The sequence below is a fragment of the Schistocerca cancellata genome, chromosome 3 (assembly GCF_023864275.1).
Source record: "Schistocerca cancellata isolate TAMUIC-IGC-003103 chromosome 3, iqSchCanc2.1, whole genome shotgun sequence".
NCBI lineage: Eukaryota > Metazoa > Arthropoda > Insecta > Orthoptera > Acrididae > Schistocerca > Schistocerca cancellata.
In genome coordinates, this window is record NC_064628.1 from 554,156,275 (window position 1) to 554,172,260 (window position 15,986).

General features: G+C 40.7%; 1 protein-coding gene across 1 annotated transcript in view; it reads right to left on the bottom strand.

Moving 5' to 3' along the window:
• LOC126176425 (uncharacterized) overlaps positions 1–15,986 on the bottom strand; it is a gene marked incomplete at its 3' end in the record, with an annotated part of 132,705 nt that overhangs the window by 96,603 nt on the left and 20,116 nt on the right. The window contains exon 2 of the mRNA XM_049923581.1: positions 10,738–10,849. Within this exon, the coding sequence (XP_049779538.1) occupies positions 10,738–10,849 (112 nt within the window). The remainder of the gene's footprint in view (positions 1–10,737; positions 10,850–15,986) is intronic.

The following is a 15,986-nucleotide window of genomic DNA, read 5'->3' on the forward strand; positions in this document are numbered from 1 at the left end:
GGCCACAGTTTTACTAGCGTTTTGAATGCTCCCAACCAGCCAAGCTGTGCGTAAACGCGATAGCAGTGCCACCAAATTATGCCTGAAGTTATTTATGTCCCATGAAGTAAGTCAGTAGTTGTACAAGGCAAATAAATAAGTCTGAGGAATACCTCATGTCTAGAGGCAAGTACTCCTCCTCAGTTGACTGCTACATAAGAACTCTTTGCACATGTCACCAACATCAAGCTTCATCGATTCATCTCTATGGGCACTGGAAAAGAAATGACGTTTAGACAGCCCTGCCCTATTACAGGCCGAACATACGTTTCCACCCTTCACAGACAAGAAAAGGGTCACTCTGTAGTAAAGGACATTACAGGCGTCATCAGCGCTATTTGTATGAATGTCCCTAGTTCTGGCGGTAGACCAAGTAGGTGTTTTTCCTTTTTTTTCTTTGATATTTTATCCATTGAACCGATGTTTTTAAAATTACTTCTTGGGGTAATTTTATGAAACATACTTCGTTGGAATAGGAAGTGTTCCTTGACTGTATCTGATTCATAGAAAGATAAAATATAGTCTCAGTGTTTGTCATCACGAAGAAGAAATTTGTTGCAACCCTTGTTCACTCAAGTCCGAGCAGCCCGTAGCGGCTCGCCATCTTATTTACAACTATTCATGACGTCGCCTTTCCGGCTTAGATTTTTTAAAATGTGGCTTGTAAGTACTGCATCTCTTTCCAGTCAGTACAAACTTTAATTTTATTAATGTATTATACACCTAATATGTTTTAGAACACTTTTTTAATTCTGAAGACGACGCTCATAGTAGCGTCGAAAACAGGTCAATTTTGACTTAATATTTGTTACCGAGGACTTATTTGTTCTAATATAGAAATTTTTCAGTTTGATTTACAAACATGAATAATTGAATGCTATGTGATTCCGAAAAGCTGATAGGTAAGACCATTGTTCCGCGATAAAATCTTCTATGTTTATCACCCATTCCAGTGAATGTATTTACAGATGAATTGTTGGAATCATTGTGCTGCTTAAGGACTTTTCTTTTACAGGATAATTTTGAGTAATCAATATCCATATCTTTATATTTTGAAGTTGTTTTAGCCCAGAATGATTCAAAATTGTCCCTCATAAATGTAATCAATATTACAAAGTTGGAAATCTCTTACTGCCCTCCTTTAAGTGTAGGGAATTTTTCTGTAGTGCTATGTTTTCTGTAGCCTATCTAGGTGACCAAACCGTTTTACAAAAACTGATAACATGAAAGAGAAGGCAAGAGACTGCATATTAATAAAAAAAAAGGTCATTTGTTTTGGCCCCAGTGTCTCAATTCTCATTTTTTTGAAACATTTAGAAAAATTTCTTGAAGTTCTGCACAGATGTACAAAACTTAATGCGTTACCAAGTACCTCATGGCCACACTTGTAGGAGAGAGTGGTTTGAAATTTGTAGAGGTATCAGTGTTTAAGTGAACAGAGATGTGATATTTTCGGTGAATCCCATACACAATGTGTGATATTCTTCATAACATTCAACGCACTTCAAGATTACAGGATTCTTTTTGCAGTGTCTTGTAGTGTTAGGTTCAAAGAGTTTGCAGGGCAGTGCATGCAGTGCATTTCGAGATTCCAGGATCCCTTTCGCAGATTCTTGTAGTGTAAGGTTTAAAGAGTTTGCTGCGCAGTGGACAAATACAGTTGGACACAGTTACATAATCCGATAATATTAGCTGAACCATCAAAGCACTGGCCTCTAAAACTGGATGCAAGCAGATCAAACGGTCTTAAAACAATGATAATCGTATGAAACAGTGCCCTAGCAGTGGTACTTTACGGTACGTGGAGTACAGCCCTAAAAACATTCCTCTACTTCCAACAAAGCATCAACAAATGTTATACAGACACTAAGTCGCACTTTGGTGGCTATGTTGTTTCATCTGCTATGATTGCAACATAGTTTACACTTTTTATGTCACCGAATAACTTTCTAAGAAGCGTATTACCGGTACTTAAATTTAGCCAAAAATTCACTTTGTACATTACGGAAAGTCCATTTATAAGTTTAGTGCTGTAACCACATGAAAAGTTGCTGGCTGATTATTGTCACATCGAAGACATAATAAATTGTCAGAGTTACTTGTTTCATCAGTATGTCATCATACTGCAAGCCCCATCACTGCTAATTAATGAAGGAAACATCTGATTTTTAGTAAGCAAGTTCGGTTTACTTTCATTTGTGTTAGTTTTTCTTTTTTAATCTCGCTAAATACATTGACATTCGATTTTAAGGATGTGAAATACTTATTTGAAAAAAAAATCCTTAGTGTAATAGTCCCAAGGGTTGATACTGTATCCGCAAGGTTGACGCTCGGCGTGGTGGCTGCTGGGAGCGACCGTAAAGGCATTTTCCATTTACAGCCGCTCCCATCAGACACCACACCGAGTGTCAGCTTTCTTTGCGCTCATAATAACTGTACATTTTAAACGATGTTTTTATTACTGCCACACTTTCATCAATACATCTTCCGTTTTTCCACGTATCTGTATCTTAATAGCTACAAATACAATCTTGTCAGCCAGAAAACTTTTACCTTGCTGTCTCTTACAAATGAACTTCCTCTAATACGCTGCTGCGTACCTTCAGTCAGAGCCTACGGGGTAGCATTCATCTCACTAGAGGTGGCAAAAAATAACGTAACTGATAGAAATAACCGGTTACTGAAAACTAACAGTTACTGCGATAACCGTTCCTCGGATACAGGCAGTTATTTCAATAACTGTCTAATGTCAACAGTGCCTCGCGCCATCTGTTGACCGAAGATCGTACTACGCTTTCTCGTCAACTCATCGGAGAACTGGCTAGGAACTAAGGAGAAGATAGACCATTTGGAAGGCGTTCTATAGGCCATGGGAATAACTGTGAGACTGCGCGCCATCTGTTGATAAGAACTGTGTACTATGTCGTGCGCCTTCGTTACTTTTAGCACAAACAATTAAATAAGATTAATGTCCGAGCGGTGGATGATAGGAGCTGCAGTACAGGCATTAACAAGTACGGTCGTTCCCTTAAGCCACCGCCTCATATGTCAATTTAGCTTGGACGGGTTGTATAAAGAGAGGTACCATAAGGAATTCGAGCGACTATGGAAATAACTGTCAGAGATAGGTATTTTCCTCTGGCAGTTATCGTTATTGGCTCACAGTTCTCGCTTTCTGGCAGTTATCGGACTACCATTACAAGTAACCTGGAAGTTGGTAACGGAATAACTGTGTGTCTGTGTTCCTGATACAGTGACTCCAGTCTTAGACCCCAGTGATATTACAGAGACGATAGTAACTGGAGCGAACAAATATTTACGAACTTCTTCGGAAATAGCCGCTGGCCGTCGCGAATGACAAATAACATGTCAGAACGTATAACATAATACAGTGGAATATAATAATTATTATCCTCATCATTTGTCAAGAGATTGTCAAAATATGTGAATATGTCACAGTAACTGCTAATATTTACAGAATTGATACACTGTCAGAATAAAACACAGATACGCACTTTCAATAAATTTATCATACACAGAATACCCGATCTTGACTGTTGCAACCAAGTGCTGTCAAAACTGAAATATAGCAGAATTTTTACCTAAGTTGGTCCATCAGTCTCTGTTACGATATTCATCTACAGAGTAGAAGGAGCGGTCAATGGAAGCATCTGATTCCACCCGTCTGCTTCGACGTAGAGGTGTTGTGATGTGTGAATGTCATTACGGCACGGTGTTTATGAGTTGGTTTTTGTGTGTGTCGATCTAGGTTGCAGTGCCGGAATTTGCTGGTGGTAATTATTATTTTTTTTTCTAGCTGTGATGTTTTGTATATTTATGAAGTATTGAATGTGATTTAATTTATGTAGGGATGATTGATTTGTGGACTTTTGGGATTGTGGTTTTATTTTTCGCAGTTGTAGGTGTTGGTTTTTTGGCATCAGTAGCTGTGGTGGACCTATATAGGTCACCGGAAACGACTGATTCCCATTTTCATAGTTGTATGTGCTGATGTTTTAGTATTGTCATCTGAGGTTGACCTATGTAGGTCAAGGGAAATGTCCGATTCCAATTTTCGTACTTTTAGTTGTGGGTATTGGTGTTTTGGTATGGTCACCTATGGTTGACCTATATTGTTCAAGGGAAGTGTCCGATTCCTGCAGATTTTTTGTTGGTGTAGCAGAATGCTGTATTTTTTTTCTTTTTGTTCTTCATTTTGTGTTTTGGGATCATGGTGTGTTTTTTTTACTAGCTTGTCCTCACTCTAAAACCCCCAACTTCCCGCAGTTGTCCCATAGGTTTGATTGTACACTCCTGGAAATTGAAATAAGAACACCGTGAATTCATTGTCCCAGGAAGGGGAAAATTTATTGACACATTCCTGGGGTCAGATGACACTGACGGAACCACAGGCACATAGACACAGGCAACAGAGCATGCACAATGTCGGCACTAGTACAGTGTATATCCACCTTTCGCAGCAATGCAGGCTGCTATTCCCCCATGGAGACGAACGTAGAGATGCTGGATGTAGTCCTGTGGAACGGCTTGCCATGCCATTTCCACCTGGCGCCTCAGTTGGACCAGCGTTCGAGCTGGACGTGCAGACCGCGTGAGACGACGCTTCATCCAGTCCCAAACATGCTCAATGGGGGACAGATCCGGAGATCTTGCTGGCCAGGGTAGTTGACTTACACCTTCTAGAGCACGTTGGGTGGCACGGGATACATGCGGACGTGCATTGTCCTGTTAGAACAGCAAGTTCCCTTGCCGGTCTAGGAATGGTAGAACGATGGGTTCGATGACGGTTTGGATGTACCGTGCACTATTCAGTGTCCCCTCGACGATCACCAGTGGTGTACGGCCAGTGTAGGAGATCGCTCCCCACACCATGATGCCGGGTGTTGGCCCTGTGTGCCTCGGTCGTATGCAGTCCTGATTGTGGCGCTCACCTGCACGGCGCCAAACACGCATACGACCATCATTGGCACCAAGGCAGAAGTGACTCTCATCGCTGAAGACGAGACGTCTCCATTCGTCCCTCCATTCACGCCTGTCGCGACGCCACTGGAGGCGGGCTGCACGATGTTGGGGCGTGAGCGGAAGGCGGCCTAACGGTGTGCGGGACCGTAGCCCAGCTTCATGGAGACGGTTGCGAATGGTCCTCGCCGATACCCCAGGAGCAACAGTGTCCCTAATTTGCTGGGAAGTGGCGGTGCGGTCCCCTATGGCACTGCGTAGGATCCTACGGTCTTGGCGTGCATCCGTGCGTCGCTGCGGTCCGGTCCCAGGTCGACGGGCACGTGCACCTTCCGCCGACCACTGGCGACAACATCGATGTACTGTGGAGACCTCACGCCCCACGTGTTGAGCAATTCGGCGGTACGTCCACCCGGCCTCCCGCATGCCCACTATACGCCCTCGCTCAAAGTCCGTCAACTGCACATACGGTTCACGTCCACGCTGTCGCGGCATGCTACCAGTGTTAAAGACTGTGATGGAGCTCTGTATGCCACGGCAAACTGGCTGACACTGACGGCGGCGGTGCACAAATGCTGCGCAGCTAGCGCCATTCGATGGCCAACACCGCGGTTCCTGGTGTGTCCGCTGTGCCGTGCGTGTGATCATTGCTTGTACAGCCCTCTCGCAGTGTCCGGAGCAAGTATGGTGGGTCTGACACACCGGTGTCAATGTGTTCTTTTTTCCATTTCCAGGAGTGTATTTTTGGTGGGAAATGTTATTGTACTATTTATATGTATCTTCGTGTTTGTCGCCATGTGTATGTAGTAACGTCATAGACACACTTAAAATAGCTATTTCCGGCATACTGATGACGTGTGGAATCACACTTCTGTATCAAATAGTCTTTCAAACACACTGTAAACCGTGCTTTATCTGAAACCAAGTTTTTAATGGTTGCTGACTTGCTGGCAGTTTATTGAAAATGCATGTTCCTGAATATTGGACCCCTTTTGGACCAAGGTAAGTGATTTTAGGTCTTTATGTAGATTGCTGTTCCCATTTCTAGTACTGATATTATGTATTAAGCTATTGGTTGGAAATACTTGTAACAAATTTCATTAAGGAATAAATATACTAGGAAGCAGTGGTTAGAATACAAAGTTCCTTGAACAGGTTCCTACATGATGTTCTTGAATTGATACCACAAACGATTTTTATTACACGCTTTTACATGCGAAAAACTTTTGCTACGTTTGATATGTTCCCACAGAATATGCTCCCTTATGAAATAACAGAATGAAAAAATGTGGTATGCCCTTCCCAACTGAATTTATTATCGAGTTGTAGTCCCAGAAATGTAACACTGTCAACCTTTTCGATCTGCATGTCTTCATATGTTATAAACATGCTCTAGCTGGAGAAATCGAGCAGTTTCCAAATCTGACATAAAACTTGGATTAGCGTAATCACACTTTCCCCAATAGGACTAGCTTTTACACAAGAGGAAACGAATCTGTCACATTACGCATATTTTTTGTTGTATTGCAAGGCTGTACACTTTATTCTATTATGTGAGCAGCACAAGAAATTAAGCTTCGAATTTCACCTACAGTACTCAGTTTACATATTACTTCATACTTAAAAACGCACATTGTTAACATTTTACTTAAACAGTGCTTTGGCGAAGTTCCGCGTACTTTCTGTTGCAGCTGCGAAGATAATATTTCTAATAGCGACCGATAACCTACAAACATATAATCTGAAACACTCATAATCGTTCTAACATCAACTAAAATGTACCTGGAGTTAATAAGCTGAGGTTATGACACGATTCATACTACATTCCTGCTATTTCACACTACTCGCAGATATACTGATAACTAAACTGATGGATTCCAACTATGTCGTTATTTAACTGTTGGAGTTATCGGTTAGAGGTGGCAAAAAATAACGTAACTGATAGAAATAACCGGTTACTCAGAAGTAACGGTTACTGCGATAACCGATCCTCTGATTCTGGCAGTTATTTCAATAACTGTTTAGTGTCAACAGTGCCTCGTGCCATCTGTTGACCGAAGATCGTACTGCGCATTTGGAAGGCGTTCTATAGACCATGGGAATAACTGTGAGACTGCGCGCCATCTGTTGATAAGAACTGTGTACTATTTCGTGGGCCTTCGTTACTTTTAGCATAAACAATTAAATAAAGTTAATGTCCGAGCCGTGGCTGATAGGAGCTGCAGTACAGGCATTAACAAGTACGGTCATTCCCTTAAGCCACCGCCTTACGTGTTAATTTAGCTTGGACGGGTAGTAGAAGGAAAGTTACTTAGGAATACGAGCGACTATGGAAATAACTGTCAGAGATCGGTATTCTCCTCTGGCAGTTATCGCATTGGCTCGTAGTTCTAGTTCTCTGGTAGTTATCGGGCTACCACCACAGATAACCTGGAAGCTGGTAACGGAATAACTGTGTGTCTAGACGTTCCTGACTTGGTGACTCCAGTTAAAGGTCGTAGTTCTAGGTGATATTTCCAGAGAGGATAGTAACCGGAGCGAACAAATACTTTCGTACTGCTACGGAAATAGCCGCTGGCAATCGTGAATGACAAATAACATGTCAGAAAGTATAACATAATACAGTGGAATATAATAATTATTATCCTCATCATTTGTCAGGAGATTGTCAAAATATGTGAATATATCACAGTAACTGCTAATATTTACAGAATTGGTACACTGACAGAATAAAACACAGTTACGTACTTTTAATAAATTTATGGTACACAGAATACCCGATCTTGACTGTTGCAACCAAGTGCTGTCAAAACTGAAATATAGCAGAATTTTTACCTAAGCTGGTCTATCAGTCTCTGTTACGATATTCATCTACAGAGTAGAAGGAGGGGTCAATGGAAGCGTCTGATTCCACCCGCCTGCTTCGACGTAAAGGTGTTGTGGTGTGTGAATGTCATTACGGCACGATGTTTATGAGTTGGTTTGTGTGTGTGGGGGGGGGGGGCTGTCGATCTAGGTTGCAGTGCCGGAATTTGCTGGTGGTAATTAATTTTTTTTTTTATAGCTGTGATGTTTTGTGTATTTATGATGTATTGAATGTGATTTAATTTATGTAGGGATGATTGATTTGTGGACTTTTGGGATTGTGGTTTTATTTTTCGCAGTTGTAGGTGTTGGTTTTTTGGCATCAGTAGCTGTGGTGGACCTATATAGGTCACCGGAAATGACCGATTCCCATTTTCATAGTTGTGTGTGTTGATGTTTTAGTATCGTCATCTGAGGTTGACCTATATAGGTCAAGGGAAATGTCTGATTCCAATTTTCGTACTTTTAGTTGTGGGTATTGGTGTTTTGGTATGGTCACCTATAGTTGACCTATATTGTTCAAGGGAAGTGTCCGATTCCTGCAGATTTTTGTTGGTGTAGCAATATGCTGTAATTTTTTTTCTTTTTGTTCTTCATTTTGTGTTTTGGGATCATGGTGTGTTTTTTTTACTAGCTTGTCCTCGCCCTAAAACCCCCAACTTCCTGCAGTTGTCCCATTGGTTTGATTGTATTTTTGGTGGGAAATGTTATTGTATTATTTATATGTATCTTCGTGTTTGTTGCCATGTGTATGTAGTGACGTCATAGACACACTTAAAATAGCCATTTCCGGCATATTGATGACGAGTGGAATCAGACACTTCTGTATCAAATAGTCTTTCAAACACACTGTAAACCGTGCTTTATCTGAAACCAAGTTTTTAATGGTTGCTGACTTGCTGGCAGTTTATTGAAAATGCATGTTCCTGAATATTGGACCCCTTTTGGACCAAGGTAAGTAGTTTTAGGTCTTTATGTAGATTGCTGTTCCCATTTCTAGTACTGATATTATGTATTAAGCTATTGGTTGGAAATACTTGTAACAAATTTCATAAAGGAATAAATATACTAGGAAGCAGTGGTTAGAATACAAAGTTCCTTGAACAGGTTCCTACATGAGGTTCTTGAATTGATACCACAAACGATTTTTATTACACGCTTTTACATGCAAAAAACTTTTGCTACGTTTGATATGTTCCCACAGAATATGCTCCCTTATGAAATAACAGAATGAAAAAATGTGGTATGCCCTTCCCAACTGAATTTATTATCGAGTTGTAGTCCCAGAAATGTAACACTGTCAACCTTTTCGATCTGCATGTCTTCATATGTTATAAACATGCTGTAGCTGGGGAAATCGAGCAGTTTGCAAATCTGACATAAAACTTGGATTAGCGTACTCACACTTTCCCCAATAGGACTAGCTTTTACAGCGCAGGAGTAAACGAATCTGTCACATTACGTATATTTTTTGTTGTATTATAAGGCTGTACACTTTATTCTATTATGTGAGCAGCACAAGAAATTAAGCTTCGAATTTAACCTACAGTACTCAGTTTACATATTACTTCATACTTAAAAACGCACGTTGTTAACATTTTACTTAAACAGTGCTTTGGCGAAGTTCCGCGTACTTTCTGTCGCAGCTGCGAAGATAATATTTCTAATAGCGACCGATAACCTACAAACATATAATATGAAACACTAAAAATCGTTCTAACATCAACTAAAATGTACCCGGAGTTAATAAGCTAAGGTTATGACACGATTCATACGACATTCCTGCTATTTCACACTACTGGCAGTTATACTGATAACTAAACTGATGGATTCCAACTATGTCGTTATTTAACTGTCGGAGTTATCGGTATTCGCTAGCGAAAAATAACTTGGCAGTTATTAATAACGGTTAACGATAACGGTTATCAAAGAATAACTGGAACTGTGATAACGGTTACTCCAGAATAACCGTTTGGCCCACCTCTACATATCACGCTAGGTGAGGAGAACCCTACGTCATAGCGACGTAGCACTACGTCATCGTGACGTAATTAACCTAAATCGACTACATGAGTGCGTATATCGATCTTTGCGGTTTTACCGTTAACGTCAAAGCTAAATGTAAATACATGTGTTCAAACCAAGTGACAGGAGTTACCTGTTACGCTCATCCCAGTTGAATTAATTATTAAGCTGTATTCCCAACAATTTGGGATGATATTATGTGTTTCAGGAACATAATGAATGTCTGAACGAAGGAACCATAACAAAAGTAAAAAAAAAAAAAAACTTTTAGTTAATTTTTTTTAATCCGATGAAGCGTGCATAAATAGTGTGGATAGAAACGTGAAATAATTAATTATTAAGCTGCAATCCAAAGAATGTGGGATGTTATTGTGTGTTTCATGAACATTACGAATATCTGAAAGAAGAAATCATAACTATAACGAAAGTGTCTAGGCAGTTTTTAGTCCGATTAATCATGCATAAATCATGTGGATAAAAACGTGAAATAGGGAGAAATTAAAGTGTTTCGTATTTTTATAAAAGCCAATGCATTGTACATAATTCATGTGGGCAGAAACGTTAAACTGAGAAACTGATGTTGGAAGCAATTCCGAATGTTGCTGGAAATATTAAACCATCTAGTTCCATTTAATTTTGCCTTCATCTTGTAAATCAACTAAGAACAAAGAACAGTGCAGATTCAAGCCGGACACAACAGTCGATGTATACAGAATGCACACAACAGTCCATAGGACAACTCGTGAAACTCATGATACGTGCCTACGTCACGTTGACGTAGGGCTTTCCTCACCTAGCGTGAAATGAATGCTACCCAGAGCTACGCACCTCAGTGTATGGAGGTGGCGCGCGGTGCAGCGAGGAGCAGCGGCTGTAGTGTGGTGGGGGGCAGCAGGAGCCGGCCGAGCTGCGCAGGGAGCCGCTAGGGGCGCCCGCGTCGCTGGCCGCCGCGTCGTCGTCCTGCGGCGCGCAGCCGCAGCAGCAGCTGCGCCCCCGCCGCCACAGCCCGCAGCCGCCTGCGCACGACGCCACCAGGAACAGCAGCAGTAGCCTGCAACGGCAGGCGCAGAGCTTCATTCCGGCTGTCGGAGGATCTAGTGCTGCTCACGTGGCAGGTGCTGAGTAGTGCGCGTTCTTAATTCATTTGTGATACCGTGTGGTTACAATTGAAATGCAGCTACTCACGGAGTTCAAGTATCGGGTGTATTTATCGTATGATAGTGGTAGACATTCTAACGTGTTAATGTGGAACCATTTTGCACTGGAAAAAACATTAGTTCCCATTTTGGCCACCAGGTGCAAGTCTGGGCTGTAGAGCACTTCACTAACATCTCTGGTGCTCTGGTGCTCATATTGAACACACAGTGTAAGCAGCAGTTAATAATCTCACTTATTGACCTTTCCTTACCACATCCTGTTCCTAATTCATTACATACTGTATGGAAACATCTCCATCTGTCTTTCTTGTATTCACAGTCCCAGATTTGCATCTGGTAGCCAAAATTGGAATTAACGTTTTTCCAGCATAAATCGGTTCCAAATTAATGCATTAGAACAGGGGTCTTCAAACTTTTTAGTCCGTGGGCCACATTGACTCCTCCACAAAGTCATAAGGGCCAAGATCTACCTAGTGGGATTAAAGCACCCTAGCACGCCATGATCACTGTAAGGAAAGATGAAATCGCAAAAATCTAAGGTTGTGGGAATAGCTAGCACTGAAACGAACTACAATTTTTATTTAATTACATAATTTTGTTTGGTGGACGTACCTGACCGAAATTCTGGCGAATTTCACCGACAAAAAAGTATGTCACTGCACATTCTTCACGAAAGCGTCCCGCAGAGTTAACCGAAAACTCAAAATCGTTGTTAGCAACACCATAACTGCAAGACAACGTAATCAAAAGAATGTGAAACCTTGCTTAAGAAGCATCTTCCATAATGATTGATTACTAATGCTAGTCGCCGAAGTGGCGTCCATTTGAAAGGCTTGCGCTTCGTGAGTAGACTAAAATGAAAAGAATGTTTTTACTTAAAATGTTTTCGCCAAACTAGTCTGTTAACCGTTCTTTTATTTTTCACTATCGCATGGAGAATGGTCTGTCTGTTTATTGTGGATAGTCACAAGTTTAACCATGATCTTCCACTTTGTAAAGATAGAGCTCCGACAATGTCGCGGTGTGTTGGTCGCGATAGGCCTCGAAACTCAATTGTTGGCAGTATAGGTACCACCTCAAATATTTGGCGGGCAGGATACCGGGGGTTGCCCGGCTAGCTAACGCGGGCCGGTTTGCCGGCCCTCGCGGGCCGGTTTAGGCCCGCGGGCCGTAGTTTGGAGACCCCTGCATTAGAATATCTACCAATAGATACGAATACAATCTTGTCAGCCCGAGGACTTTCACACAGCTCTTGTATACAACGTGTTTTCTCGATTATGTTGCTGTATAACCTTCGGTCAGATCTTCGCACCTCTATGTATGGAGGGGGTGCGTAGTGCAGTGAGTAGCAGTGGCTGTAGATAATTACAGCCCACACTGAACCTCTATAAGTATCTGCACTCAATTATAGCAACCCAGTATAAAAACAGAAACTGACAACAGCGAATGGAAAGCTACACATTTCTAAAGCTTTGATTGTAGTGGTATTAAGTTAATACACGACTTGAACATCAGGAAAGAAAGAGCTGATGGAACAGGAAGCAGAATGTTTTCCAAGATTTTAAAATTCAATGGCTCTTGCTAATAACCTCGATAAATCGAACTAGAAGTCCGATCCCTTAAAATGTCTTCGATAAATCGAAGAAATCCCATGTGTCTTGCTGCATTCGATTTATCGAGAGATAAATCACCTCCAAACACTCTATAATTGGAAGCCGAAGGCTATTCAACACTCAACAAATTTTACTGGTAAGATTTAGGCCTTGACGGAAATTACATACCAAAAATTATATACCAACTAAAAATTGTTCGTTTCAGCTGATCAATACAATGAAGAAAGTTTATAATAAATGGAAACATGTGGATATGGAAGGAGGTTTACTGAAACATCGGAATGGTGGCATTGAATGTAATGAAGCATGTAGAAGATATAATGTACCAAAGTCTACATGACGTCATTGTTTGAAGACTTTAGATAGAACATCAAAATTTGGAAAAACTAATGATTTGACAGAAAAGATGGGAGGTGAAACAGCACAGCATATAATTAATTTAGAATTCAGTTTCTTCAGAATAAGTATTACCGAATTAAGTTAACTTGCCTACCAACCTGCATCCCTTCAATAAAGAACAGGTTTATAAAGGATAATCCCACTTTGTCCTTGCCAATTCCCGAAGTAATATTGATGGCATGAAGGAAGGGGTCTAACAAAGAGCATGTTAATGAGCTGTTTGATAAATTTGAGAAAACATTAACATGTTTACTGCCAATCAAATAAATATAACTTAGATGAAACCGCATTATCCTCAATTCACAAACCATCTAAAGTAATCGCTCGAAAAGGTAAACACCATGTGGGTGCAATCACAAGTGCAGGAAAGGGTCTTACGACATGTGTATGTGCAATTAATGCAGCATGTGAATTCATACCTTCGATTGTAATATTTAAGCACAGCAGAATGAATGATGTCTTAAAAAGGGCAGCTCCATGATACACAGGGGATTTTCTCCGTCCGGGGACCGGGTGTTTGTATTGCCCTCATCAAAAATGTCCAAATGAGTGTGAATTCCTAAGGGACCAAAATGCAGAGGTCATCGGTCTCTAGACTTACACACTACTTAAACTAACTTAAGCTAAGAACGACACACACATCCATGCCCGAGGGAGGACTCGAAACTCCGGCGGGAGGGACCTAGCAATCCGTGACATGGCGCCTTAAACCGCACGGCCACTGCGCGCGGCTTCCTCATCATTTCATCATCATTCAGGGAACTGGCTAAACTGTAAAGTGAAAAGATTGGGAATTTGTACGGGTACTGATAACCACGCCGTTGAGAGCCCCAGAAATCAAATCATCATGATCATCATCATCCATCAAACACAGCATCTGGATGCTTGAACAATGGATGGAGAACATCGGAACTGTAGGTGGGCTGGCTAGAACATTTCATAAAGTGTGCAAAATTCGGAAAAAGGGACCAGAAAAAAATTTGTTTTTGGTGGATGGATGCAGCACACATATCCATCATTTAGAGGGAATTCAGCTGGTTCGTGAGTATGATATAATCATGCAGTCATTTCCTGCTCACACAACTAATCGTCTACAGTCATTGGACAGATTGTTCTTTAAAATACTAAAAAACAAACAGCTACAATGAAGCTACGTTCTCGTGCTTGCAGTGTCATAAAACAAGCTAACATTGGCGATAATGCATATGTCAGGTCACTTTGTACGGACATAGCACGAAACGTTTTTAACGCAAATGGCTTGTGGCTATGTGATAGAAACGTCGTCAAACAAGAGGGCTTTGTAGATACTGTACGTATTGTTGATAAGTCAGACCAAGAATCGTCTGATGGAACTGAAGCAACAATGTGAAAATCTGTAAGGCCGCCGAACATTGCAACACCGCTCAATGATCAGTCTGAATCTTCTGCAATGTCTCAAGAATGTGGACCCGAAAACGATATTGCAACAGTTACCGAAATTAACAGCCGACAAATAAAGTGTTACTTGAACGTTTTATCTCCATCCCATGTATAACAACAGTTATAGATAAGAAATACGAAACGGCTTAAACCAAAAATGGAATTAACATCAAGTCCTTACAGAAAGGAAATAGAAGCCAAAGAAAAGGCAAACAGAATTTTTTAAAAAAAGCTGTTCACAAACTTATAAGAAAGACAGATAAATTAAAACTTTAAGAATAAAAAAGTAAAGGACAGAGTGAATCGGTTATCTCAACTGTGTAAGGAAGCTCGAGAAGAAGACATGATTCAGCGTATGAAAAGATTGGGTACATGTCCTTTACATTGGTGTGTAAAGTAAAATTAAGTAATATTTCTGTGATATCTGTGTTCAAATCAACAGATTTTCCATATTCCAATTTGAGCGATTTAATTTGTTAAGCATTTATATTTTGTTTCCTATGTGTAATTTCAGTATGTGTAGCTATGGAAATAAGATTGTGTTTATAGTTCCTAATTTGATACTGTGATGTTTTGCTTCATTATTCAATGGATTTATTATCGTATCCTAAATACGAATTAGGCTACAGAAGGTATGAATTAGGAAGCCAGTTGGTTTAATCGGATCAAAGATACAGATTAAAAAAAGTGGAAAACTCAATCTGAGGAAACTATTTTTGTATTTGTTTGGAAGCTGGTTGGTTGCTTAAGAAAATAAAGATTCAATGCATGCAAAACAAGCTGTGGTGTTTAAATTATTCTTCAAAATACAGCAATTCTCCCTTAAGGAGTACCACTTTAGCAACCTTACCCTGTGCTGTTAGCCTTGGCGTTGAAAGTTTGGTCATTAGTTATAGGTGGCTCACTAACTGAAAAAAAGACATAACATAGTTTCCAGGAAGACTTACGGAGATAGTGCGAGCAGTGATCTCAAAGATTGTTTGGCATAGAAAAATGAACTGGGAAGCCTGCAACAAATCACTATCCTGGTAACACGTCGATTACTCATAAAAGAGTCTTTTTTCAAGTGTCTCGCTACCTTTCGGTTTTGAGCACGAAAAATTTAAAGAGGGAAACGTAAGGAAAAAGGAATAACGCTATTGCTTCCAATGAACATGGACTGGAGTCAGAAACTGAAACCTCTTATGACAGCAAAAGCTGCTAATGCTAGTTGTCTCAAGGATATCAGATCATCTCCAGCCGCTCCAACATAAAGGCGTTGATGACAACAGAATTCTTCAATGACTAGGTGTTGAGCCTGGGCAGAGAGATTAGAAGATAAAACAGACGCAAAAATATCCTGCTATTACTGGAAAATTCCGCAGTTCACAATAGCCCACTATCTCTGGATGATGTGAAACTTCGTTTTTTCCCCTGTAAACCCAACTCGCAAATTGCAGCCATCTGATCAGGGAGCAATCTCGATTTCTAGTTGTACCTCAAAGGCCGA